This window comes from Brassica napus, chromosome C4 (genome assembly GCF_020379485.1).
Source record: "Brassica napus cultivar Da-Ae chromosome C4, Da-Ae, whole genome shotgun sequence".
Classification (NCBI taxonomy): Eukaryota; Viridiplantae; Streptophyta; class Magnoliopsida; order Brassicales; family Brassicaceae; genus Brassica; species Brassica napus.
The window spans coordinates 28,156,448-28,184,047 of NC_063447.1; the positions used below are offsets into that span (position 1 = coordinate 28,156,448).

The following is a 27,600-nucleotide window of genomic DNA, read 5'->3' on the forward strand; positions in this document are numbered from 1 at the left end:
CTCATTTGTTTCTCAAAGAGTGCTTTGTACTTTTCTAATAACTGTCTTTTGAATCTTCCAGGGAATGGTAGCTTTGGCTAATAGGGAGGAGGAACAAAAGAGGATTCCTTTTTTGGAGTAGTAATTTCACCGTGTTTCACTGTCCTCTTCTCTTCTCCAACCTTTCCTTTACCCTTAGCTTATCAACCTTCTCATCTACAATCACTACTTCATCATCAATGTTGATGGCTACGTCCCCACCTTGTTTCTCACCATCCGTGGTGAGAACTCTTGGAGGCAACTCTCTACCACTCCGTAGGGTGATGCCTTCATTGTTTCCTTGGGGTTTTACTCTGGCTTCCCAGGTAATGATCCTTGTTGGCAACTTGGCTGAGAGTTCATAGAAGCAAACTGGTTCTCCAAACTTCGGATCTTGTTGTTGATCTCATTGTAGCTTCCATCAATCTTGGAGTGAATGTTCTTGAACTCATAGCCTATTCTTTTCTCATTCTTTGCTTGAAAGTTCAAGAGTTTCTTGAACATTGCATCCACACTTGTATCTGAAGCTGGAGCTCGTGAAGAACTTCTTTGAGCTTGAGTAGACTGATTGCCGTGATTGCTGAAACCAGGAGGGATGTTTTGCCTAGGCTGATAGCTCCCTTGCTGAGTGTTTTGCTTTGGCTGGTATCCTCCTTGCTGGTTGTTAGAGTAAGACCTTTGCTGGTAGTTGTTGTACTGAAAGTTAGGTTCCTTCCTGTACCAAGTACCATTGTTGTTGATGAAGCATAGCTCTTCTTGGCCTTCCAAACCATCAACCTCATTGACCTTAGGAGGAACCTCTTGACTAGGACCACCCACAAAGTTCATCTGCTCCTGTTTAGCTTGGTTGGAAAGAAGCAAATCCATCTTCTCTTGCAAGGACTTGATCTCTTTATTTGTCTCCTGATCATCACTTCTGTTGACCCTATCATGCTCCTCACTGTAGACTGAGTCACTCTTGGCCATGTTCACTAGTTCCTCTGCCTCTTCCTCAGTTCTCCCCAAGAAGAAACCATTGCTGGCAGTATCAAGCATGTTTCTGTACTGTGGTAGAGCTCCTCTATAGAAGGTGATAAGCAAACTCTCCTTGCTGAAACCATGATGAGGGCATTGAGAACAGTAGCCCTTGAACCTCTCCCATGCTTCACTGAAGCTCTCTAGACCCTTCTATTGAAACCCAGAGATTTCATTCCTGATCTTAGCTGTTCTTGAAGTAGAGAAGAACTTGTCTAGGAAAGCTCTCTTACACTCTTCCCAAGTAGTGACAGTGTCACTTGGGAGAGTCTTCTCCCACTGGTGTGCCTTGTCTCCCAAAGAGAAAGGTAACAACTTCAACTAAAAAGCATCTTCAGAAACACCATTTGTCGTGGACAAGCCACAATATTTATCAAACTTGTACAAGTGATCAAAAGGGTCTATAGCAGCAAGGCCATGATACTTGTTGTTCTCTATGGTGTTGAGCAGCCCTGACTTGATCTCAAAGTTGTTGTTCTCCACTGGTGGCGCTCTGAATCCCAACCTATGACCATTAATGTGAGATTGATCATAGGCTCCAATGGCACGAGCTTGGCGCGGTGGATGTTATGGCTGGCGCTGTGGTCTAAGGTGATCAGCTCTTGGATCAATGCCCCCTAGGGCATCACCATCTTGTGGCAGATTCTCCATATCAAACCCCAACCTTTGCAAGTGAGCCTGTTTCTCTACTTCTCTTCTCTGTCTTGCAATCTCCCTCTCAAGTGCTCTAATGTCTTCCACTCGTGGAACTAGGTTTGTTGCACCTCTGCTTCTTGTGATCATACACTTGAAAAGCAAAGGGAGAAGAAGAAGGAGAAGCAATAACACAATTAAACAAAAAATGACTTAGTCTCAAGCACGTGACTAAATCTCAATGTCACAATCAACTTAGAATTTGGCAACGGCGCCAATTTGATGTTAAGAGTTTTCAAGGCTCTTAATCAAATGTTATAGAATAAAGGATGTCAAACCAGTTCTAAGTGATTCTAAAGCAAAGGGAATGCAAAACAATGCTTAATCTAAATGCTATCAATTGGTGAGATGATTTTTGAACTAGAATACTACTAAAATGCAATAAAGAACAAAGCTTTCCTTTCTTATGAAATGGAAGAACTCATGGGCTAAGGGAATTGACCTTGGGTGATCAAGTTTCAATCTAAAGGTGGTACCTTTCAATCAATCTATCACTACAAGAAAACACAAGTTTAACGAGGAAAATTAACGAGGAAAAACAATCCTCGTAAAAATACGTCGATTTTGCGAGGAAATTACGTGGAAAAATAAAAGCATCGTTATTTCCTCGTAACGTTACGACAAAAAAGTTTCGTCGTAAAGATGATGTAAATTGACGTGGTTTTTACGAGGAAACACTATTTCCTCGTAAATACGACGTAAACTTTGTGAGTTCTTTAGAATTAGTTTACGTGTACTTAACGAGGTAATTTTAAATCCACCACCAAGTTAGCTTCCTTCCATACCCTCGGATGAGAGATTCGGCTATAAATTGGTTAGCCGTGATCAAAGTTACACCTCGAGGACGAATCGTCAGTGGAGAAGAACCACCATTGAAAAAAGAACAGATAAATGAAGTCGAGGAACCTGAACAAGAAATTGATGACATCCTTCTCATTGATCCGCATAATCACGAGTACGAAGATCTTACCGACGATGCCACAGACAAAGCTGTTGAAGACGAGTTTAATGAAAATGATGATGTTTCTAGTGATGACGAGAATGTTGATGTATCCGATTGATGTATTTGATTTTGTGTAGTTTTTTTTATGAATTAGATAATGTGGGAGTTTGTTTTATGAATAAGGTAATGTGAGAGTTTGTTTTAATTATGAATAAGGACTTGTGGTTTGGAATGGAAAGAATTGATTGAGGTGAAAGAATAGATTGAGGTTAAAGGGTAGATGGGTTTGGGGTTTGGAATATATGAAGTAGAAGATAAAGAAGATGGGGTTTGGGGTTTGGGCTTTCGGATTTTAGGGATTTAAACGTAATACTCGTTAATTCCTTGTAAAATAGCGTGGAACTTACGGCGAAATGTAAAATAAAGAACGCGGGCCATGCTAATTCCACGTAAGCCAAAATCGTCGTAAAGAAGTCGTAAAGACACGAGGAAATTACGACGAAATTAAAAAAAATAAAGAAAGCGGGGCACGCTAATTCCACGTAAGGCAAAATCGTCGTAAACGAGTTGTAAGCCAACGAGGAAATTATGACGAAATTATAAAAAACTAGAAAAAAAGAAGAGAAGAAAGATACTTGAATCACATGTGGCGAGACTTACGTTAGTCTCACCCACATGAGTTCCAATATCTTCTTCTCCTCTTTTTCTTTCAAATATTTCTAATTTGAAAAACATTTTGGTGAAAAGCGGGACTCGCTAATTCCTCATAGTATAAAAACTAGAAAAAAAAGAAAAGAAGAAAGATTATGGAATCACATGTGGCGAGACTTACGTACGTAAGTCTCGCCCACATGAGTTCCAATATCTTCTTCTCCTCTATTTTTTTCAAATATTTCTAATTTGGGAATGTGGGAATTGTGATTTAGAATGGAAATAAAGATGGGGTTTGGAATATATGAAGTACAAAATAAGGAATATCGGGTTTGGGGTTTCTGATTTTAGGGATTTAAACATAACACTCGTTAATTCCTCGTAAAGCGACGTCGAACTTACGACGCGGGCCTCGTAAAAGACTCGTAAGAAAGCGATGAAATATAACGATGATGAAATCGTCGTAAATACCACGTATGACGAAATCGTCGTAAATACCTCGCAGTGTAAAAACTAGAAAAACAGAAAAAGGAGAAAGATACCAGATTCACATGTGGCAAGACTTCCAACAATTAGAATGGTAAGTCTCGCCCACATGAATTCTAATATCTTCTTCTTTTCCTTTTTTTCAAATATTTATAATTTGAATAGGATTTTTCTGAGGAGTGTGATTTGAGATAGGGTGTGATTTGGGAGTTTGTGTGTGGGTTGAGAAGGAGAGTTACGGGTATATTTATAGGGAAGCTTTCCTCGGTAATTCCACGTAAGCGAAATCGTCGTAATGTCCTCGTACCTAAAAAACACGGGCCTTTGTAATTCCTCGTAACTTCCTCGTATGATAAAACGCGGGCCTTTGTAATCTCTCGCTGTTTCGTCGTAAAAAAAAACACGGGCCTCTGTAATTCGTCGTAAAATTACGAGGAATTTGCGACGGTGTGTAATCTTATATATACCCCCGAGCGCTCACTCTTTCTTTCCTCTCTACTTCCTCTCCACTTCCTCTCCACTTCCTCCCTGTTTCGTTGCAATGGTAAGCCTCTCTAATTCCTCTCTAATTTGGTTAGTTTAGGTAGATTAGGTGGTTAGTATAGGGAATTTAGATAGGTTTACGGATCTTATGTTATTTAGTGTTGATTAGGTGGATAATGTTGGAAAATATACTGTTGACGAAAATTTAAAAAATTAATTTTTTTTCTCAGGTTCGAAAAGGTAGACTTACTGCCCATTACAGAGAGATGTTCGGTGAGCCGGGTAGTCGTTTAGACCCGTCGTCTTCTTCAGCGCCCGGTTCTTCGGGTCAGGAGACTGTCCCCGAGACTCAGTACACTCAGAGAGTATATTTTCTAAAATTTTAATTTTTTTTTATTATTCATTTAATTTAACTTTAAATTTTTACTAACAAAATTTATTTATCTTTTTAAGGTTGTCCCTAAAAAAAAGGGACGGACGTTGAGGATTGGTTCCGTCAACGATGTTCCGAGAGTGACATCGTCTTATGGTCAGCGACGGGATGATGAAGTCTCTCAGCTGCGTAGGGAGTCCGATGAGTTGCGTAGAGAGTCTGCTGAGCTACGTCACGAGTTGAGCTCGACGCGATCTCGTATGGGTGGACTCGAGGGCTTCTTGGACGTTGTAGCGGCCACAAATCCGGAATGGGAGACCTTGTTGAGGACCATGCGACAACGAAATCCTATTCCAGGCGAGTCAACATCCTACACACATGCCGAGGCGGATGTAACGGCGAGAAGTGATGAATTCTACCGGCGATTAACGACCCTTAGTTCTTTTTAATTTCGGTTCTTGTATTATGAATTCAAACTTATTTATATATAAAATATTTTGGTTTTCATTTTTTTAGAATTTTAATTTTATTAATAATTTAAATAATTTAAATTATTTTTTAATTATATTTTTTTTATATTTCTGTAAAATAACGAAACAAAGTAAATTCGTAGCTAATTTTGTGACTTCTTTACGTCGAAGCTTAACGAGGTTTTTACGAGGAAAGGTTTACAAGTAAATGACGTGGAAAGTTCACGTGGTCTTTACGAGGAAAGCTATCAAGGTATTTACGTTTACTTTACGAGTATTTACTTTCAAGTTATTTACGTGCGTTTTACGAGGAACGGCTTTCGAGGTATTTACGAGGAAATTTAGCGACGTCCTTACGTGGAAGCTTTACGTGGTCTTTACGACGAAATATTCTTCTTCGCTTTTACGGCGAAATTATTTCCTCGCTATGTTACGACGAATTAGCGAGGATATATGCGTTACGACAAACGTATAATGACGAAACGGGTTTCCTCGCTAATTAGTCGTAACACTGATTTTACGACGAAATCACGAGTAAAACTGCCCTCGTAAAACTTGTGTTTTCTTGTAGTGTATCAACCTTAGACCTAGACACAATCCTAAACAAACTCTATCTCTAGATGAATGCTCATTCACTAAGATAACTCAAGCATCAAATTTCTTTGGTTGAATATTATCTAAGCAATCATTAATTTCAAGTCCATTAGCCATCTTAACACCTTTAACATCAAATCTCTTTGGTAAAGAATGTTAAAAGCTTAGGAGAGTTGGTTCAGGCATTTCATCAAACACATTTCGGGTATGAAATGCCTAGAGCTCAACTTTAGAGAGGCCAACTCTAAAATTGCAATAAAGCACTCTACTAGCAAGGAACAAGATGGATCTATACTAAAACACCTTAGATCTAGCTTAATCACCCTTAGTATCCCTAACCCATGTATCCAAAGATGACTACTCACTAATCTTCATGATAAACCCAAGAATAAATAATGATTTGGTGTTAATCATGATTGGTGATCAATATAACTAAGCAATCACACAAATTAATGATCAAGATTAGATCTTTTACCTAAAGATTCTTTGTGATTAGATAGAAAAAAAAAAGATTTCTTCTAACCTTAGGTTTAGAGAGTATTTATATGACTTCTAAAACCTAATGAGCTCAGTCAACAACCTGAAAGGCCCAAATAAAACATAATTTATCGATCAGAAGAAAATACACGCCGCGGGTACAGCAGGTCGCTCCGCCAGGTCGCTCCGCCAGGTCGCTCCACATCTGGAGCGGGTTAGGCACCTCGCTCTGCAATGTCGCTCCAATATGTTTGCTTCACGTCTTCAAATCGCGCGCGGGTCCATGACATCGCTCCACCAGGTCGCTCCACATCTGGAGCGGGTTAATAACCCCGCTGCGGGACGTCGCTCTAAACACCATCTTCACGTCTTCAAGTCGCGCGCGGGTTCATGACGTTGCTCCACCAGGTCGCTCCACTTCTCAAAAGTTGTCGACGAGAGGTTGAGCTCGGAGCAGGTGTCTCACCCCGGTGCAAGAGGTCGCGCTGTCTTCGTTTCATATGGAGCGGGTGTCGTAGGTCGCTCCCGTAACCCGCTCCGGTGCTCTGCTCACTCAAACAACATTTTTCCACTCCCTTTTTGATCCCAAATGCTTACAAGTATCTCCAAGAACTCCAATGGACACTCCAACACCTGATAAAGACTTATGCAATGCAAAAAGGAAACTAAAATGCATAATCCCTAATCTAAATGATCAAAACATGCGAGAATGAAGAGTTAAAACATGCGAGAATGAAGAGTTAAAACAATGCAAATGTGCAAGATATCAAGGACATCCCCTATCGCGATGAGAAGTGGTGCAAACAATTTTTCGTTTTCAAGATGGATCGAGCATCTATGGGTGAATTCGACTTCTCTCGGCTTCCTCGGAGTTGGGCCGAGAATATCGGTAAGTTTTCTTTTGTCTATGTGTCGATTTTTCTCTTTGGGAAATAGGTGACTTGACTTTTCATTTTTCTTTGATCGATTCAGCTCCTTCTGGAAGCTCTTCAATGTCAGACGGGATTCGTGGTTTGATCGGGATTCTTCGGAGAGATCGTTCGAACTGGTCTTCGTTCGACCAAACTCGGATTCGAACCGTCTTTGCTATGCCGGAAGGGACCAACACGGCCCCTCTGGTTGGGGGTTTTAAGGACGAGGCCGAACACTCCCAGGAAATCATAGCGACTCCTTCCGTTCAGGCCCAGTCTTCGGATCGATTAACTAGACAACACGTGAGGAGGTCATCATTCCGCACTTCCGGGTCTGCATCGAGGGACCGAGCTTCTGGAAAATCTCCCTTGATCTCGATTCATGACTTCGACGATGAGAACTCTTCGGAAGAGAGACGATCTCCCATCTCGTCCTAGGTTTGTTCCTGAGGGAGATGGTTCTTTGTTTGCGGCCCAAGGTGACCTAATTTCCCTCGCTGGTCGCATGAGGTCTGCAGGCTGCCGTCTTCTATCTCTTGCTTCCTCAGCCGAGAAGGAAGCTTATGCCAAGGTTGCGGTGGCGAGCTTTAAGGTTCGTTTCCCACCTTCTTTTCTTTGAAAATTTGCTTCGAGGTTCTTATTTGCTTATCTTGATTTCGTCTAAGGTGATGGAAGCTTTCAATGAATACGTTGTGGTGATGGAAGATCACGTCGTGGCTTCTCAGAACGAAAAGGAAATCGAGAGTATTGGTTCTGAGATCAAGAGGCTATCGAAGGAGCTCGAAGCCACCAAGCGAGAAGGGAAGAAGGATGCCGAAAAGATCGAGGCTTTGATTGAGGATTGGAAGAGAATTCACTAGGAGAACGAGGCTCTTATGACCCAGATGGGTTCTCAGAAGGCAAGAATCGCGGCCCTCGAGGTCGAGAGAGATCGGGAAATTCGTCGTGCTTCTCGCGTTGCTCGCCGTGATATCCTTGAATCCTTGAAGGACAAGTGGACGACCAAGAAAAAGGGAGTGTCTGCTGAGATTCAACTGCACGAAGTGATCGCCAACATCGATCTTCTGAACGAGCTCAAGGATGGGGGTCTGACTGTGGACGCAGAGCTTGCTCGTTTAAAGGAGATGGAATGAGATTGTGAGGATCTCGTTGCTTCAGCTGCCGTGTCGGATTGGTCGATCTCCGAGCTCGATCTTCCTGAAGTCTCAGACGATTCAGTGGATCAAGTCAGGGGTTCGTCTGTCCCCGATGATTCTGCTTCTAGTTAAATTTTTCTTTTCTTTTATTTTGTTTGATATCTTTTTGTTTTCCGCGATCTTTGATCATGATATCTTGGATATTCTTAATGGATAAGCATAATCTTTCGGGATATCTTTGTTTCCTTAGCCTTCGAGATTCTCTTTGTTTGGGTCGTTGTGATACAGTGAGGCCTTGATCCTTATAAAGCTTCACCTTGTTTTAGGATTTACCATAGTGTTTCGTTTAATTTTGTTTTTGCTTGCTAAAGGAACATGGCTTCGAGAAGATCAAACCCTCGCGACTCTGATAGGGTGCAAAATCGAACTGGTAGTGCTAATGTTGAACGCATTCGATCCGGAGATGTGAGCGAAGTTCTCACAGAAGTTCTTCGTGAGGAGACCCGACTTCCGCGGACTTCAACCCAAGAGGCCAAGGACCTCGAGGGTGAAAAATCTATTGCTCGTGTTAAGTCGAGTAGCCCAACAGGTTCGGAGGGGCGTGACCGCCCCCCGAAGAAGGCGAAAACGAATGGTTCGGACCATCGTCTCGGTGTTTCGGGTGAAGCGGCTGTTGCTAAACTGTTTCATTGGCAGTTCTCACACTCCAAGGATTGCCCTATTACGGAAGATCCGGACAGTGTTGCTCACTTGGTGAGGCATTTCAAACCTGCTGGGTGTCCGCTTCCTTCTTTGCGAAATATGACGGAACGCGAGGCTTATGTGAAGATGGATGTGGCTCATGCTAAGGTTGTTATTTTTGACACTCGATCCTTGTTGAATCTTTGGTTCGTTTTATCTGTGCTGATTTCAATGTTCCAGGCCATGGAGGCTAACAACGAGTTTGCGGCGACTTTGGAAAAGCGCCTGCAGGACGTCCCGCGCTCTGGCGAGCTTTACAAGATAAAGAAGGTCGTTCGAGAGCTAAAGCGTGGTCTGAAGATGGCTCAAGATCGAGAGCGTGCCAATGCCGCTCAACTGGCCACTTCTGAGAAATTGGGGAATCAGGCTGCTTCGCTCGAGGCTTGTCTGCGAGTTGTGAGTAACGAGAGGAAATCGGCCCTCGAGCAAGTTTCCTTTTTGGAAGCAAAGGTTGAATCCTCTGCTAATAAATTCTCTGATGACCTTCGTCGCGCAACTTATGACGCTAAAAAGGCTCTGGCGGACAGCTACTTGGATGTGTTGGTATCTCTGAAGGAGAAGTGGGAGAAGAAGAAGGCCGCAACTGATTGTGAAACTTGTCTTAGGGAGGTCATGGTGAATATAGATCTCTTGAAAGAGATCATGAACAACAATCTTTTGGCTTCGGACGAGCTGTTGCGCCTTCGAACGAAGGAGGTTGAGCTCGGGTCCTTTAATAAAGAAGGAGTCGTGAGTCCCGGTTTATTTGTTGCTATTTTTATGTTTATGAGAGGCCGATCTTTTGGGGCCGTGAGTCATTATGTTGTAGATACTTTTATCGACGGTTTTGATGTAACAAAAAATTTTGTTAGCTAGTTTCGTCGCGCTTGTTGGCGGAGTTGGCCGCAACCTAGGACTTGATCAGGGTACTGGTTTTTGGTCGACTGTCGTAGTTTTACGATAGGAGATCCGATATGCTCTAACTGCAATGTCTAAGAACTGTATTTATTAAGGTGTCGGATTCTGGTTTGTTACAGATTTAAAAAGGAAAGCAGCTTAATATTGTTGTGCCATTGTCCCTCGGGTGTTGTGTTATGCTTACTTCGAGCTTTGAAGTTGGTCGGTGACTGGACTCGTGTCGTGAGTTGCCTACGTACCCTCATTGAGGGATCAAGTCATAACGTAGTTCTATTATTTCCCCATGGACTGGGTCTGTTGTTCGATGGTTCGTGTACATGGGTACGTCTGTTGTTGGTTTTGGCTGCTTGATTTAGGAGTGTTGCTCGATGTCCTTGAAGCTTGCTAGGTAGCATATCCTGGAGCTCTTCTGGCTTCCTCTGATAGTCTCGACTCCTTTCGGGGTTGGAAATTTCAGGCATTGGTGATATATTGAGGGAACTGCCCTCATGCTATATAGCCAAGGCCTCCCAAGGATTGCGTTGAACGGGGCTGGACGGTCTATCACGATGAATTCTACGATTTTCCTTACTTCCCCAGCGGTTACCGGGAGCTCGATCAATCCGAGGGAGTAGGTGGTTTCTCCTGCGAACCCAATGAGGGGAGTTCGCTCTTGCTTTAGGAGTGCTTTGGTGAATCCCATTCTTTTGAACGCGTCGTAGAAGAGGACATTGGTCGAGCTTCCGGTGTCGATCATTACTCGAGATAGTTCGCAACCGCCGACGTCGAGTCGTATTACGAGGGTCTGCGGTCTGCAGTCTCATTTTCGTCGAAGGTGATTTCGTAGTCGGGGCCTGATATGGGCTATCTCACTCCTACTTTGTTTTCAGCTCTCCGTTGGTACGCTTTGATCGAGTTGACAGAATTGCAGAACTTGGAACCTCCGTAAATGAAGTCGATTCGTTTTTTGCCTTTGCCGTGGGCCGGAAAATTTCATTTCTTGGTTGGTGCTGGTCGGTAGTGCCTATGTCCCCCAGACAGATTGCGATTAAGGGTCTGCATTCTGTCTTTTTTATGAATTTGTAGGGCAGTCGGTTTTTCCAGTAGCTCGCGAATTTTGGTCATTTTGTTCTTTCGCTTGAAGTTGGGGATTTTTTCGCAAGGAGACTTTATGTTTGGGTTGTACTAAGTGATACTGGGAGGAAGAGTAGCTTCATCGGGGTTTTCCAATGTGTGGATCGCTACCGTGATCTCGAAGCGCATTTTCCCTTCGGTCTGGCTCTTGATTTCGTCGGTTGCGTTGTTGTTTGGCCCCCACGAAATCATATTGACTCTTTTCTTCGGAGCTGGGGGTGGAGAGCTCGGTGATTCCTGCTCGGTCTCCCAGCCTCTTTTGTTTGTCGAGACTTTGGCCTTTCGGTTGGATTTTGAAGTCACTGGCTCTTCCTCTTCTTCTCCGGTTTCTTCAGTGGTTTTCTTATTTTCGTTCTGACTGCGAAGCGCGGCCCGACATTCTTTGGTTGAATGGCCTTTGCGGTCATGGAAGACACAATATTTGCTGAAGTCGTATGTCGAAGATTTTTGTGGTGAGTTGTTTATTTCATATGAATATTGTCCTTTGATCGCTGGCTCCTTAGGAGCAGTAGACTTTCTAGTCGCATTATTCTTGTTCGCGCTATACTGTTCTTTTAAGGCTGCGACCTCCTCTTCGTGGGTGGCGAAGTAAGAGGCTCGGTGTAGGGCGTCATCCAACGAGATAGGTGCTCGTACTGCTAGTTCTTCCCTGAATTTGGATGAGAACCATACGCCATTCTTCAATGCTGCTAGGGCGACGACCTCGTTCGGATGCGAAATCTTGGCCTTGATTTCTCGGAACTTGTTTATGTACGCTCTCAACGGCTCGGAAGGTGCTTGCTTGAGATTCCAAAGATCTGCCTCGGTAACTCTTGTCTCTATGAATACTGGATACTGTTTGAGGAAAGTAGATACCAACTGAGTGAAATTGTCAATCGAGTCTTCTTCTAGTCCAGCGAACCATTCGAGGGCGGCCCCCGTGAGGTTCTCGGCGAAGAAGCGGCAGTAAACTGCCACTTTTTCGTCGTCGGTGAGGTGTGCTCTCGATATTTCTAGACAGAAGGCTCATACATGGGCCTTTGGGTCTGTGTTTCCTACATATTCGTGGAATTTTAATTTCCCAATGTGATGCAGCCTTACGCTGGCGATTCTGTTTGTAAATAGAGTCCTTTTGGCTTCTTCGATGACCATGTCTATATCTGGGGCAGAGCTCGTTGCCATATGTACGATCCCATGTATCCTCTTGAGCTCGGCATCGTTCCTCTCGATATAATTCTGGAATGCTCCGGTTTCACTCGGGATCTCTAGGTCTTCCCATTGGGGATCGATATTGACGGGACCGCGAAGATCGTGCCTTCGAGCTTATATTGTTGAGTTATCGAATCCCACTTGGTGGAAGGTCCTCGTGGCGGATGGAGTTCGATTCTTGGGGATCGAATGGTTCGGCGGCGGGATCCGTTATCTTGGTTCCCCCTGCCTTTCCGTTGATCCGTTCTGGAATTGGATCGGAGTACTTCGTGGACGTTGCAGTCCAGTCTCGATTTCGTCCAATCCGCTATAGCTTAAGCTTCGGTGGGTCATGCCCTGCGGCGGGGGTCGTTGTGAGTTTTCTCCCATGAAGCGTCTGGATCGAGCGCTTGGGATCTCCGGGGTACCAAACAGACCGGCGTTTTGGGGGTTCGACGTCCATCGTAACGGATCGAGGGGCGTTTGATTTCTTTCTCGAACGTTTGCAGCTCGACGCTCTGCGAGTTCCCTCTCAGCCTGGTCTAGTCGATTAGTGATCCTTTGGTTACGAATTTCGTCAATTAGAGACGAGAGCATTCCTCGAAGTTCGGTCATTTCTTCTCGAGTTTGTGCTAGAGGGGTCGGCGAAATTGGTCTGGATTGAGATCGGGTTAGGTAATCGGCGGATTGTCTGTCCCCGGGATGGTTCCAGACTCGAGCTCCGACTCGTTCTGGGATCGACGTCTAATTGATCGGGAGAGATCGATCTTGACTTGAAGCCCAAATCGGAGGGATTCGTTGCATCTGGGTTGTTCCGGTTGCGTCATTGGCTCCCGTTAACCCAGTTGGTGTCGCTTCGGTCCCCGAGTCGGATCTGATAGGATCGATGTCGTTGACTCTTGAGGGTGTGGTTCCGACGGTTTGGTTGGGTACCATAATCGCGCTTAGGAAACTTAGATCGGTTTCTTATCAAAGATGTTTTTCGTTTATCTTCCCCATAGTCGGCGCCAAAATGTAGAACCTAAAATCTACACTAAGTATTTGATAGTGATCGGGGTTTGATCTAGGGAAGACAAATGATGTAGGCAACGATATCTTTAAAATACAACGATGTTAAACAGTTAAACAGTTTCCAGTAGGTAAAAATGGACTTTATAGATGAATAAGATCGAATACAATGAGTTGAACTAGATCGAGTGATACAAATGAGATCCGTAAAGAAAGAATCTAAGATTGTCATGTGAACAAGGTCGATGTAAGTGTGTAGCTCTCTCTAGGGTTTTCAACGTGTGCCTCTTCGTGACTCTTCTCCTTTCTTTATAGTAAGTTGACTTCGTGCTCTCCGTAACTGCTCCGCGATCTCCGGGACTACTCCGCGATCTCCGGGACCTCGGAGTCTTCATCTGCGAGCTCGATATGTTTGCTATGGGCTTCAGTTCCTTACATCCCATATCTTTGATCGCGGCCCATTAATGTACTGACTGAAATTGGGTCCAACACTCAAGTATGGGCCAGAGAAAGATCTCCGGTACAACTTCTCCTGGGAGATACAATACCTCGCGACTTGCTTCTTGATCTTTCTGGCCTAGCTACGGTCTTCCGGGAGGATGTTGGCCTCCAGGTACCGGATTAAGGGGGTCATCCAGGTTTCGCCTTCTTCGACGGTGGAGACCTCCTCTGACGGGGGTTCCTCCAGGTTAGCTGGCCATTGAAGCACGAGCAAGGGGATATTCATCTGGCTATTTGTTTCAAGGGCGGACCCTAGATTAGCCAGGGCGTCAACTTTTGAATTCTGTTCCCGGGGGATTTGAGTGAGCTTGCAGCTCTTGAACTTCTTGATTAGTCGCTGAGCGACCGCCAGATACTGGATCATGCTGTCGTCTTTTGCTTGGTACTCCTCCTGTACCTGGTTGATTATCAGCTGGGAGTCGCCGAAAACCTGGATGTTCTCTGCCCCCATTTGATGGGCGAGGGTTAGGCCTGTGATTAGGGCCTCATACTCGCTTTCGTTGTTGGTTGCTTTGAAGTTGCATCTCACGATCCTTGAGGTTGTGTTCCCTATTGCCGAGGTAAGCACTATCCCTACTCCAGATCCTCTGACATTGCTGGATCCATCAACCTGTAGGATCCATTCTCCCTCTTCCTTAATTTCGCCTCGGAGGCGTACCTCCTGCTCCAGAGCTGGGAGCAAGGCAGGGGAGAACTCAGCCACGAAGTCTGCTAGGACCTGCGACTTTATAGCTGTGGCGGGTCAAAATATTACGTCGTACTCCCCTAGTTCCATGGCCCATTTGGCTAGGCGTCCGGAGACTACTGGTTTGTGGAGGACCAACTTTACAGGGAAGGAGGTAACAACCATGATTGGATGAGCCTGGAAGTAGGATCGGAGCTTGCGAGCGGCGACTATCAAGGCTAAGGCCAGCTTTTCTAGGTGGCTATAGCGGGTCTCCACATCTAGGAGAGCCTTGCTTACGTAATAGATTGGTAGCTGCTTGTTTCCCTCCTAGCGAACTAAGACGGCGCTCACGGCGTGTTCGGAGACCGCTAGATATAGCAGCAGGACTTCACCGAGTAGTGGCTTGAACAGGAGAGGAGAAGTGGTGAGATACGATTTTAGCTCTTGGAGAGCGGATTCGTATTCTCCCGTCCACTGGAAAACCTTCGGATTCTTGAGAGTTCCAAAAAAGGCGTGAGATTTGTCGGAGAGTCTGGAGATGAACCTGCTCAAGGCTGCCATCCTTCCCGTTAGCTTTTGAACCTCCTTGACATTCTTTGGGGAATGGATTGAGTGAATGGCCATGATCTGCTCTGTGTTGGCCTCGACGCCCTGGTGGGTTACGATGTACCCGAGGAACTTGCCAGAACTGGCCCCAAATGAGCATTTAGCCGGGTTGAGCTTCATGTTATATTTCCTGAGGGTGGAGAAGGCTTGCTGCAGGTGAGATATGTGGTCTTCCACTTCCAGGGATTTGACCAGTATGTCATCGATGTAGACCTCCATGGTTCTCCCGATTTGGTCCGCGAACATCATGTTTACCAGCCGTTGATAGGTTGATCCTGCGTTCTTTAGGCCGAAGGACATCACCTTGTAGCAGTAGATCCCTCTGGACGTCATGAAGGATGTTTTCTCATGGTCTTCCGGATGCATAAGTATCTGATTGTAGCCGGAGAACGCGTCCATGAAGCCCATCAGCTGGTGCCCCGCGGTGGCGTCCACCAGCTAGTCGATATGACGTAGCGGGAAGGGGTCCTTTGGACAGGACTTCTTGAGGTCCGTGAAGTCGATGCAGACTCTCCACTTCCCATTCTTTTTCTTGACCACGACGACATTGGCTAGCCACTCTGGGTACTACACCTCACAAATGAACCCCACGCTGAGTAGGCTCTTGACTTCATCGTTGATGATCGCGTCTCTCTCGGGGGCAAACTTCCGTCTCTTTTGTCTGACGGGTTGATGTAGGGGGTCCACCTGCAGCTTGTGCATGATGACCTCTGGATCGATCCTAGGCATATCTGCGTGGGACCAAGCGAAGCAGTCAGAGTTAGACCTGAGGAAGTCTATCAGTCTTCTTCTCAATCCTGCGGTTAGCTTGGAGCTGATCTTGAGATGTCGGGTCTGATCTCCTTCGGTTAATGGCATGTCGTCCATTTCCTCTACCTCAGGTTCCTCGGTGTGATGGTCGGAGGTTTGCTCTGTAATTGCTATGAGACCTTGGTCTTTCCCTTCAGAGTGGTCTGATAGCAAGAGCGGGAATATTCCTGATCCCTTCTGATCGCCTTTATGCCCCAGGGTGTAGGGAATTTCACCATTTGGTGAAGAGTCGAGGGGACGGCGGCCCCCATTCCGTGGATCCAGGGCCGTCCTAGGATCATGTTGTAAGACGAATCGCAATCAACCACGAGGAACTTGGTTGACATGTTGATTCCTTCGGCGTATACGGGGAGGTAACCCTCCCCGACGGTTTGCTTGACTTCCCCGCTGAACCCTATAAAGGGGGTTATCCTCCGAGTTAGAGCGCCTTCCTCCAGCCCCAGATCCTTGTATGCGGCCTGGAAGATGATGTTGCTGAAGGTTCCATTATCTATCAGTATCCGTTTTACCAGGCAGTTCGCTATAGTGAGTGAAATAACCAAGGCGTCGTGATGCGGAGTGAGAATTCTCTCCTGCTCCTTGACCGTGAAGCTTATCTCGTCTGTTCCTAGGAGCAGGCGTTTTGGCATGGCTGCCTCTAGGCCGTGCTTGGTGTTCCAGGTGCTTTTCTTCACAGCTGCATGGCTTATGCCGCTGATTTCCAAACCGCCCGAAATGAAATGGATCACTCGGTCCTGTTGCGGTGGCGAGACGGGAGCAGCTTCAATGGGCTTACCCGTTGTCTCCTTGCTTAGATGGCTCTTGGCCTTCTCGGAAAGGAACTCCCTGAGGTGCCCTTTCCTAAGCAGCTCATTGTCCTCGATCTTTAGTGTGACGCAGTCCTCCGTTGTGTGACCGTGGTCTCGATGGAAGTCGCACCAGAAGCCAGGGTTCCAGAAAGAGTCAGGGGCTTTCATCTTCTGAGGCCACTTAACCTGCTGGCCCATCTACCTCAGAACATTGACCAGCTCCGGCCTTGAGACGGAGAGGTGAGAGATGTCTGGCCACGTGGACACTGCCATCCCTTTTGCCTTCTCGATCGGCCGGTTCTTGTACCTGCCCCAGTTTCGGTTTCTGGAGTCCCTGGCTGGTCTTTGAGAGGGTTTCTCGTCTTGCTCGGTTGGTCTGGTCTGATCGTCTTGGGATCTTGCTTTTGTTGCGCTTTGGCACGGCTGGCGACGTCTTCCTCCCATTTGACCTGCGCCCAGGCTCGAGATAGGACATCTTCCATGGTTTTGCACTGATATTTGGTCAGCTCCTTGTAGAGGTCTCCGTCGGAGAGCAGACCTCTCTTGAAAGCAGAGATAGCAGTGGGGATACTGCATTCGGGGATAGCCACCTTCTCTTGATTGAAGTGGGCTATATAGCCTCGCAGGGGTTCCGCTCGGTGCTGGAGGATTTCGTAGAGGCTGTCGGAGGTTTTCTCCAGGTCCCTACTGCTGGTGAATTTCTCCACGAACTTGTCGCTGAGAACCGCGAAGGAGGCTATGGACCTGGAGGGTAAGTTGATATACCATTGCAGAGCAGATCCGGTCAGAGTGGAGCCGAAACCTTTTCACATGGTAGCTTCGTGTGACCCCTTTGGGGGTGCTACGGCGAGCATCCTTTGTCTGTATTGGGCGACGTGGTCGTCCGGATCAGTGGTGCCGTCATACGCCTTTATGCTGGGGAAAGAGAACTTCCTGGGCATCTCGATCAAGGTGATCTCATCCGTGAAGGGAGTATCGGCGTAGGAGTCGGGGTTGCTCTTCCGGATGGGGGGAGCTACCCCCGGGAGTCTCTCTACCATGGACTGCATGGCATCGAGCCTATCGGAGAACATCTGGTAAAGGTGAGCGATCATAGGACACTCCGCTCTCGCTGCTCCGTCTGATGCTTCCTTATCAAGCTCGGGCTCCGAGTCGATGTCCTCCACGTCGTAGGTCTGAGCATCCATGGCCTTTTCTCGCGTAGATGCGTCTCCTCCCAGCGCCGTAGTTGGGAGATTCGCGCCTGCCCCGGGGTTAGGTGTTTCCAGAGTCGGCATGGGGCGAACCTGAGTCCGGAATCGACGCTTCTTGTTGCTCGCCGCGTTAAGGGCTTGGTTCTCATCTCGGAGGGTAAGATTCTCCGATTCGAGCTGGCTGACCTTCTCGGCGCTCTGCTCCAGTTGCTTGGAGTGTTCGTCGAGCTTTTCCTTCAGGATCTTGAACTCCGAGGACAGCTCGGGGTTGGTCTCTTCCCGTGTTCTATGTAACCTGGTTACTTGACCTTGCAGATCATCGATTTGTCTTTGGAGTTTAGCTTCTCTCTGGGTAGCTTCAGGTAGCTCGTCATGCTCGTCCACCGCCATTATCACGTAGTTTAGATTACTCCCCTCCTTCTGGCGCCAAACTGTTAGGGGATTTTTGTGTAAGATCTTTGTGAGTACCACGGAACGATGGACAAGGCTTAGTATTTATGCTGAGTTCGTATAAGTTTGAGAGAAATAGACTTGAAGAGATGTTTTATTGAGTAAACAAGCCGGAACTGCAACGATTGGTGTATAAACCCTAGTTCTAGCCGTCTAACTCTAATCCACAAGTCTCAAAGTGTCGATCTCTTGCTTTAAAGTTAAGGTTTCCTTTATATAGTCTTCCTAAGGCGGGCCTTAGTCGGTTGGAGCAGGTTAAACTCTTCCATATTCGGAAATATGGAAGATTCTCCCTATCGGAAGTTTTCCATTTCCCCGGGGGGAAGGGGCGGTCCTGGGGACCGGACCCGGAATACTTCGTAGCGGGGAACCGGGGTTCCTTCTAGCGGGGATCCTGGGAACCGGGGTTCCTTCCAGCGGGGATCCAGAGGCTGGTGTCCTGCTTGGGGTCTGGAGGAATTCAATACCTGAGTATTTTTCCCCAACAGGATCGTATCCACTATTTGTGGTATTATCATCTGTTCATTCAATATTTGTGCCTCAGTCCACAGTGTTGATTTTGTTTCTGCCAATTTATGCGTATCCATAGGATCCATATCCAGATTACTGAAAACTTTATTATTCCTAGTTTTCCAGATGTCCATAGTATCCGTGCAAACTGATGATCTTTCATCTGCGGGAAAACTCTCCAGGAAAGAGGATCCATGTTTGTGAAGAGAGAACTTGTTGGAAAAATATCTGGATTTGGTGGTATCTTCGAGAGAGTCCAAACCTGAATGGCTGGAAGACATTCAAAAAACACATGGTTTATCGATTCCTCGTGGGCTCCACATCTTACACAACAAATATCCTATTGTATTCCCCTCGCTTGTAAATTCTTCTTCGCTACTATACACCTTATCACTAATTGCCCTAGGAAATGTTAAATTGTTGCTTAATTACTTAATTACTTAATTAAGGTTAAACTGTTGCTCAAAAAAAAAAAATTAAGGTTAAACTTTCACTAAATTTAATTGATGGAGGTTCCCGTCCATAAGTAACAAACACATAGATACACTTAATTAAGCTATTTTAAATAAATTTTAAAATATTATAATCTCTCTGATTAATAATACCGTAGAAACTGTCCGGCGTCAAAACAACGCCTGGAAGAAAGAAAGGAAAAAAAGAAAAGCTGAAGAAGCGTAGAAACGACGTGGGCAAGTCACAAGAGCCCTTACCTATATAAACTGAAACGAGAGAGAGAGATCCGTTTCTCATATCTTTACAATCTCTCCACAAAAAAACCTAAAGGCCAAAGCTTGCTTTCAGTTTCTTTCAGAATCGAAACGCGCCATCGTTGTTGCTTCAGTAAGGTTCCTCTTTGATCTCTTACTATGTCCTTTGATACTTGATTTGGGTTTGCAGAATTTGATTTATTTTCCTCGAAAAGTTGTGATCCTTATTGAATACTAATCGCTGTTCATTCGTAATTAAAGTTGTGATCTTTGATTTGGGTTAGATGATGATGATGTTTCGTAATTAGGGCTCGGAGTTTTTTAAGACTCGCGTTGCGTACGTTGCACGCTTTCAGCAGATTCGCTATAGTTTATCTGTTGATGTTTGAACTTATCGATTTTAATTTATTTTCTTGCAGTTGTTATCAGTTTGAAGATCGAAAAAGAAGAATGAGGATTAGTTTTCCTGAGGCAGAGCTATGCGGTAGCGACACTTGGTGTCGAGCAAGTAACCGAACCGACCAATTGTGATTGACTCATCCGTTCCAGCTCAAAGTTCCGGAACAGAGCCTTCACTCACTCCTCCTGTCACCAAATCGGTTAATCCAGAACCAGGGCATTCTGTTGACTCAACCATCTTAAGTGGCGGAGTAGTCAATTCAACGGATGCTCATGCCGATGCACCAGTTCAAACTTGTTCACCACCAACCTTATTCAGTTTCCCTCCTCTTGGCCCTACCGGTTCATTGCCAGGTCCTGTTTTTGGTTGTTCATCTCCCTCTGTTTCTTCCGGATTCTCGTCAAGGCAAGCCAACATTTTCGGTTCTGGTGCTTCCACATCCTCAACAGGAGGAGATTGCGCTTCAAGCACTACCCCTAAATATCCATTCGGAACAAGCCCACTAGCTACTACTACACCAGCTTCTGGTCGTGGTTCGTTTTTTACTGAACAAGGTAGTAGGTATCCTCGTTATGCACCTACACCAGATCTTGATTCTTCTGGAGGTCAAGGCAAGATGATCATCTCCATCTCTGCCTCCAACTCTCATCGACATAAAAGTCATGAAAAATTGAGGTGGGAAGATTACATAAAAGGAGACAAAGGTAACTCAAAAATCTTTAATACATAATGTATACCATTTTCTGTACTAAGATCTCTCTCTAATTGACTACTCTCATGTTCCAGGTGGGTTACCTGCTGCTCATACATCTCCCTTTAACTCATCAATGGTATCTCCAAGCACACCTGATCATCTTCAGAGGACAACTGTTGGTCCAACGCATGGAAACCCGACTGGTTTTCCTTTTGGCTACACCATCCCCACTGCTGTTCAGAGACCCCATGAACCCGCTGGTGTTTCTGGATGCACAGCGTGTGGAGCCACTAGTAGCTCCTCTCCTTCTGGTCACTTGGGCTTGAACGGTACCACCACAAATCCTCCATCATCTATTCCCGGGCTGTTCTTTTGTACCTATGGTTCTTGTCCTTTGCTGTTTGGCACACCAAATCCTGCAGCTTATGGTACAACGACAACAACAACTCCAGCAGCTCAGCCCTATGGTATGATGTTTGGTACATCAAATCTTGCAGCTCAAGGTATAACTCCAGCAGTTCAAGTTTATCCTGTTCATGGTTTAATTCTTCTCCCATTCGGCGCCATGAGTCTGCAGTAATTGCTCGTCGCTTTGTATCAAACTTGTGTCTTTTATCTTGTAGGTCTTTGTTTTGCTTAAGAGTCATAAACAAAGTTTCGTCCATCTTTATGATTTTTCCTTAGTAAAGATTCAGCTATCACGGATGTAAAACAACATTATTTTACATTTTTCTTCTTTGTATTCGTAAAACATCATTATTTTTGAGTTTATTAAACAAGAAAGAACTAAATGGCTAGAAACAGAATTACATTCAGCTCTTCTTTTTCTTTGTTATCTCTTACTAAGCCATGCCTCAACATAAACACATGTTGCTGTGCATACGGAGAACTTTACAAAAACAAACTGCAATCTCAGATCTATCCCAACCGCACAATCGTTCTGAGCCCCGACTCGGTCCTTGAGATGTTATGTAAAGGAGACATCAACGCAATATCTTGTTCGAACAGCAACAATCGAGACTGCTACAAACTATAGTTAGTTTTGACGAAGAATTTTTCATCAAGTAATAAAAAAGTAAAATGAAGTCCGAGAAAAATAATTTTCTTTTTTTTTTTTTTTGAAAAAAGAGAAAAATAATTTTCCTGAAGCTTTTTATTCTTGTCAACGCAAGCTCCTGTCCAAGCTAATTGATCTAACACTTCCACATCCTTTAGCTTCGGCGGTTCTCAGACCATCTCCTTCATAATTTACTCTAAAAATAGAGTGGAAAATAGAGTAAAAATAAAAAATCACTCCATTGGGGATGGAGACGCCGTAATGCATTTGCTGCTCCCATGCCACTTAGATTTGGGTTAATGCAAGCTCTCGTCCAAGCTACTTTTAGTTCTACTTACACTTCGACATCGTTTGGGGACGTAACTAAATTGGTGAACTGCCTCTCTCTCTCAGTTTACCAAAACCCTAGTTTCGAAGCTTTACCATTCAGGTACCGATCTACTCCATTTTCTTCTCGTTCTTCTTTTTCGTACGCCTCATAATGCTTTTGATTTGTGTCTTTCATAACAAAATTAGTCAAAAAAAAAAAAAAAAACTAAATTGGTGAAACATATTAAACCTCTTTTTTCTTTTTACATTTTATTTTAGTAAATATTAGTTTGAAACTATTATAGAAGAACCTACGAAGTATAAAGAGAAAGCCAATGAGTCTTTACTTTATTAAAACTCTACGTCGTTACTTTCTTTATTCATTTGTTTCTGCTTATCTTTTTTTTTTTGGTTATAAACTGGTTATAATAAATACAAAAAAAAAAGGCAAGAATCATACCCTTTTTGCAAACTGTAAAACCCTGTTCTGATCTCTCAGCGAATCTTTTCCCTCTACACCTCGTACTTGTCTTCCACAAATCGTAGGACTAAGTCTCTGTTTTGTTTCATTGACTAATTAAACTAATGCGTCAACTTGATTATTTTTACTTGGTGAAGAATGATAGCTACCAATAATTGATTAAAACAAAATATTAGTTATACATATTCTTCCTCTGAATTAGTACATCATCATTATTTAGATATTATTTTGAATACATTCATTCTACTATAAAGTCTATGTCTCCTCTGTTTAGTATCGCCTCACATAGAACACAACAACAAAGAACATATACACACAAACAAAATGGCAAGAATCATAATGACATTCTCTACTCCTCTGTTTTTCTTCCTCCTCTCTATCCTCTTTCACCAAACCATGTCTCAACCTGAACACATGTCTACTTTCTGCAATCCTGTCGAAAACTTTACACAAACCAGTTCATACGAAGCAAACCGCGACATTTTACTCTCCTCTCTCCGCACCAGGTCCTTACTAGGAACCTATTCTAACGTCACAGTCGGTCGTAGTCCCAACACAGTCCATGGCATGTTCCTCTGCACAGGCGACACCACCGTAGCAACTTGCTCAGACTGCGTCCAGACCGCAACGACCGAGATCGCTACAAACTGTAGTCTTAACAAAGGAGCGTATATATACTACGAAGAGTGTATGGTTCGATACTCCAGTGTTTCCTTCTTCTCTGTTCTTGAGGTCAGACCAAACATCGTTCTTTACTCTCTTCGCTCTGCTCCAGACTCGAATACGTTCAACGAAACACTAGCTGATAAATTCAACGAGCTCATTCTCAACGTATCTTCGTCCTCTTTGGTTCCATATTTCGTGGACGATCAAGAACGTGTGACTCAATCAGAGGGTATGTAACACCCCAAAACCCAAGCCCACAAAGATTTTGAAGAAAGGCCCGCTCTGCGACCCATCTTGATTAAAATCCCTAGGGTTTCTTTGCCTCTCATATAAATACAAAGCTTCCACCCCTTAGACTTCCATCAGAAAGTTTAGAAGCGAAGCCCTGCAGAGAATCCCCGAAGATCGGAAGCCCTAGCCGTCGACTCTTTCTCTCTCTTCCGCGCCGCCTCTCTCCTCTTTCTCTCTCTTCGCCGCGTTCCTCCTCTCTCTCTCTCTCTCTCCTCGCCGTGCCTCTTTCTCTCTCTCGGCCGCGTCTCTCTCTCCTTGCCGTGAGCAGCCGCGAGTGGTGGTGGTGGCCGCGTGGTGTCATAGATCTCAGATCCTGCTTCTCTTACTCCTTATTCTCAGATCCAGATCTAGGCTAAGGTGAGGTGTTCTACCCAGATCTCTTTCATGCTCTTTTGTATTGTTGAATGAGTTGCTAGGATTGATTAGATCATGTTTGTTGTTAGGATGATAGACCATATTGCATTGGAACCCTCATACTGATTTAAGATTCTAAATAAACTGGTGTGTTGATGATTGATTGGTTGAAGATCTGTGGTTGTGATTGAGAGCTAGGATGGTTAGAAAGAAATGAACGTAGGATCATAAGAGAAATGTTAACCGGTCTGTTTAGATGAATGATAGGATATCTATGAATGAATTTTAGATGGATTGAGTGTGACACCGAGAACGGGTGGCGTCAAAGAAAAAAAGGAAAGTAAGAAAGAGTCTAAGGGTTTAAGGAAATAAAAGAAAAAAGAAAAGTTAAATGATTGAAATACGAACCACCGAGGAACTGGTGGGGAGTATGGGAAATGAATAGAAATGGAATACGAACCACCGAGGGACTGGTGGGGAGTATGGGAAAACGCGGCGGCCGTAGCGTTCAAAAACGGCAGGTTAAGAATAGAGGGGCCGGTAAGATTGAGTCACGCCGAGTCTTGGCGGGAAGGGGTCGTAATACACTGCAAAGGGTATAGACTACATCCAAGGGAACCGGATGCCGAGTGTACCAGGGCAGGCGGCTCCACAGGAACGCAGCAAGAAAAGGGGAGGGTTGGTCCGCTTGAGCTGTGTAGGTCCTAGAGTTTTAGGATGAATGGAGTCTTAAAATAATAAACCGAATTTTGTGAATGGAGTGATGACTGAGTTCATCACATTGCTTGATTTCGTGTAATGAAACTTAAATAACTAATTAAGAATTGGGTGTAGTGACTAGTTGGTTCTCGTTTCGCATTGAGCAGTATAAAAGCTCATGGGGGAGACTGGTCTAGAATCGCTTCACTGAGTATTCATACTCACCCCTCTTTTTTCCTCTTCCTTTTTGCAGAACTATAAGTGGAAATGTCAATGGTAAGAAAGGAAACGCACCTGAAACTCATGGGACCAGAAACGGGACACACGGAGATGTCGGGAAAGTAGACATGTGTGTCCTAAACCCCGCGCCCAGGAACCCCGGTTGGAAAGGGGGAAGGGGCGGGTGTTTCAATTGGTATCAGAGCCAGGTTAAGGTCCCTTAATACTAACTTAAGGGATCAGCGTTTCCGATATTGCCCATTTCCCTTATGGTTCTGATAGACCGTCATAGCTAACGTTGAAGGAAAATTCGAACAGCTCAGAGTCTCCGGTCAAGATCAGGTCAACAAAAAGTTCTCGTACCGCAGTGTAGTGGAGTTTCTGAGGTTCAGGAATGGGCAACAAGGAGTTGTAAGGCAAGTATACAGAGGGATTAGTCGCCTAGCACGGCAAGTTAAGGGGGAATGGAAAGTCGGACCTACGAGCTGAAGGAAACATCTCGCCGGCGACACCGCCCCATACCGGGCCGGGAAGGCCGGGGAAGAGAGACGGACGCAAGGCCGAGGCGTGCGCGACTTCACGGAGGAATTAAATTCTGCAAAGAAATGGACTCCTGGCATTCCGATATAACAGTCAAACTCGTTTCCACATATATAAAAAAAATATGGGTGCGGGTCCCACCACCATGGCGTGGGCCCGCTGATGAGGAAGAGGCGAACCAGGGCGGCCAAGGGACTACCGGCGAGGCAGTAGGAGAAAGTCGATTTCAGATTGTGAGAACTAAGCTAAGGATCATCTTGGGGTGAAAAGGATGATGGAGGGTCATCTTGGGGTAAAAAAGATGACGGAGAGTTATCTTGGAGCAGAATGCGAAATGCTAATAAGGATACGGGATCTTCATAGGGATGTCTTCACCAGTGCATCACGAGCTCGGAGAAAGACGCATGCGCTATGGACCAAAAGGGACAAGGGCGTACGCCCGCAAGCCCTACTGTGACGCTTGGGGTGACTTGGTACATGCACTCTTCCCAGACGAAGAGGAAATGGAGTTCGCGGAGCAGCCAAACGCCCCCATCCAAGAGACGACCGTGAGGCATCGGGTTTTGATGCCCCATTTTCAGTGGGCAGCCGAGTACAGGCGATTGTACCAGGGTCAGGGGACTTTCCAGTTTGCACCTGAAGTTGACATGACACCGGCCACAAAGGGCCGAGGGCGCCCAAGGACGACGGGGCCGACCAGGGAAGGTCCGGGACCGATCAGGATGGAGGACAGTGTACCAACGAGGAAACGTGGGCGTCCAAGGAAGATTCCGAGCATTGATGCAGAGAGCCTGAGGAACATAACCGGAGTATGTCGGCGTGGAACAGTGATGCAGGCCAGGCAAGGACCGCGCTCAGTCCGGGAGTACACAGAGGAATTCCTGGAGTCAGCCAAAAGATGCAAGCCCAAGACAGCGGAGGATTGGTGCCGGTGGTACAAGGCAGGACTCCGCGAAGAAATTCGGGGAAAGCTGATTGGTGTGTTGGAACCATGGGAATTCGCCTTGGTGAACCGGATGGCCGCTCAGGCAATGGAGGCTGAACGGACACTTACTCATCGGGTCGTCGCCATCTCGAGCTCTGAGGAGGACGTAGAGGTGGAAGAGGATCCATCGGAGGACTCAGAGTGGGAAGAGGAGTCGGCGTCGTCGACGGGGAGTGGCCGCGTGGCTGGTCCTAAGCCGGAAGGGGAGCAGAAGTCTTCAGTTCGAAGTGGCTAGTTGTGATTCCTGAATCAGCTAGTAAGAGTAGGACACGGTTTTCTTCATTTCCTATTGTTCTTTTTAGCTTTTCATTTCTTGTTATAAGGATTTTCGCGGATTTTGGCGATACCTTGAGACCTATCTATTTATTGTAGTCCTACTCCGTTTCATTTATTAAATTCATTGTTGGTTTTAAATGAACTTGAGCAAGTAAGATGCCTTTTGTGTGCTTCCCTTGATTGTGTTTGAAAACTTTCCCTGGGTTTTGAGATGTTAAGATTTAAAGCCTGAAGATTGGAATTCGGGGCGAATTCTGATTAACAGGGGGAGAATTGTAACACCCCAAAACCCAAGCCCACAAAGATTTTGAGGAAAGGCCCGCTCTGCGGCCCATCTTGATTAAAATCCCTAGGGTTTCCTTGCCTCTCCTATAAATACAAAGCCTCCACCCCTTAGACTTCCATCAGAAAGTTTAGAAGCGAAGCCCTGCAGAGAATCCCCGAAGATCGGAAGCCCTAGCCGTCGACTCTTTCTCTCTCTTCCGCGCCGCCTCTCTCCTCTTTCTCTCTCTTTGCCGCGTTCCTCCTCTCTCTCTCTCTCTCCTCGCCGTGCCTCTTTCTCTCTCTCGGCCGCGTCTCTCTCTCCTTGCCGTGAGCAGCCGCGAGTGGTGGTGGTGGCCGCGTGGTGTCATAGATCTCAGATCCTGCTTCTCTTACTCCTTATTCTCAGATCCAGATCTAGGCTAAGGTGAGGTGTTCTACCCAGATCTCTTTCATGCTCTTTTGTATTGTTGAATGAGTTGCTAGGATTGATTAGATCATGTTTGTTGTTAGGATGATAGACCATATTGCATTGGAACCCTCATACTGATTTAAGATTCTAAATAAACTGGTGTGTTGATGATTGATTGGTTGAAGATCTGTGGTTGTGATTGAGAGCTAGGATGGTTAGAAAGAAATGAACGTAGGATCATAAGAGAAATGTTAACCGGTCTGTTTAGATGAATGATAGGATATCTATGAATGAATTTTAGATGGATTGAGTGTGACACCGAGAACGGGTGGCGTCAAAGAAAAAAAGGAAAGTAAGAAAGAGTCTAAGGGTTTAAGGAAATAAAAGAAAAAGAAAAGTTAAATGATTGAAATACGAACCACCGAGGAACTGGTGGGGAGTATGGGAAATGAATAGAAATGGAATACGAACCACCGAGGGACTGGTGGGGAGTATGGGAAAACGCGGCGGCCGTAGCGTTCAAAAACGGCAGGTTAAGAATAGAGGGGC

At 45.3% G+C, this 27,600-nt stretch overlaps 3 protein-coding genes and 1 non-coding gene across 6 annotated transcripts; 3 read left to right on the plus strand and 1 right to left on the minus strand.

Moving 5' to 3' along the window:
- The first annotated feature begins 1,111 nt into the window (after positions 1-1,111).
- On the plus strand, positions 1,112-1,218 carry LOC125586516. The gene has a single exon (XR_007323048.1). It is a non-coding gene; the product is annotated as a small nucleolar RNA R71 (small nucleolar RNA).
- Positions 1,219-11,051: 9,833 nt separating this feature from the next.
- On the minus strand, positions 11,052-13,103 carry LOC125585962. Its single transcript, XM_048755704.1, has 2 exons — positions 12,941-13,103; positions 11,052-11,992 (listed from the first exon to the last, which is right to left on the minus strand). The coding sequence occupies exons 1-2, from the start codon at positions 13,101-13,103 to the stop codon at positions 11,052-11,054; spliced, it is 1,104 nt and encodes a 367-aa protein (XP_048611661.1).
- A 6,225-nt stretch (positions 13,104-19,328) lies between these two features.
- LOC106444134 (nuclear pore complex protein NUP98A) lies at positions 19,329-21,296 on the plus strand. 3 transcript variants are annotated; one of them, XM_013885655.3, is made up of 3 exons: positions 19,329-19,545; positions 19,827-20,511; positions 20,594-21,296. In XM_013885655.3, exons 2-3 carry the CDS (start codon positions 20,424-20,426, stop codon positions 21,079-21,081), a joined length of 576 nt encoding a protein of 191 aa, XP_013741109.2. In that variant the 5' UTR covers positions 19,329-19,545; positions 19,827-20,423; the 3' UTR covers positions 21,082-21,296. The 3 variants fall into 3 exon arrangements, with proteins under 3 accessions (XP_013741109.2, XP_013741108.2, XP_048609761.1); XM_013885654.3 differs by having other exon boundaries at positions 19,339-19,540; XM_048753804.1 differs by lacking the exon at positions 19,329-19,545 and adding an exon at positions 19,689-19,744.
- A 1,376-nt stretch (positions 21,297-22,672) lies between these two features.
- LOC106444135 (cysteine-rich repeat secretory protein 9-like) lies at positions 22,673-23,251 on the plus strand. Its single transcript, XM_048755705.1, has one exon. The coding sequence runs from the start codon at positions 22,673-22,675 to the stop codon at positions 23,249-23,251; it is 579 nt and encodes a 192-aa protein (XP_048611662.1).
- The last annotated feature ends 4,349 nt before the right edge of the window (positions 23,252-27,600 follow it).

Excerpts from the sequence above, each read along its gene's own strand:
- LOC106444135 (XM_048755705.1), top strand. The coding sequence starts at position 22,673 with ATGGCAAGAATCATAATGACATTCTCTACTCCTCTGTTTTTCTTCCTC.
- LOC125585962 (XM_048755704.1), bottom strand. The coding sequence starts at position 13,103 with ATGGTACCCAACCAAACCGTCGGAACCACACCCTCAAGAGTCAACGAC. Across the intron at positions 11,993-12,940 it reads CCCTCCGATTTGGGCTTCAA|AAATATCGAGAGCACACCTC; the intron begins GTCAAGATCGAT and ends CCTTCTGTCTAG.
- LOC106444134 (XM_013885655.3), top strand. The coding sequence starts at position 20,424 with ATGATCATCTCCATCTCTGCCTCCAACTCTCATCGACATAAAAGTCAT. Across the intron at positions 20,512-20,593 it reads TTACATAAAAGGAGACAAAG|GTGGGTTACCTGCTGCTCAT; the intron begins GTAACTCAAAAA and ends CTCATGTTCCAG.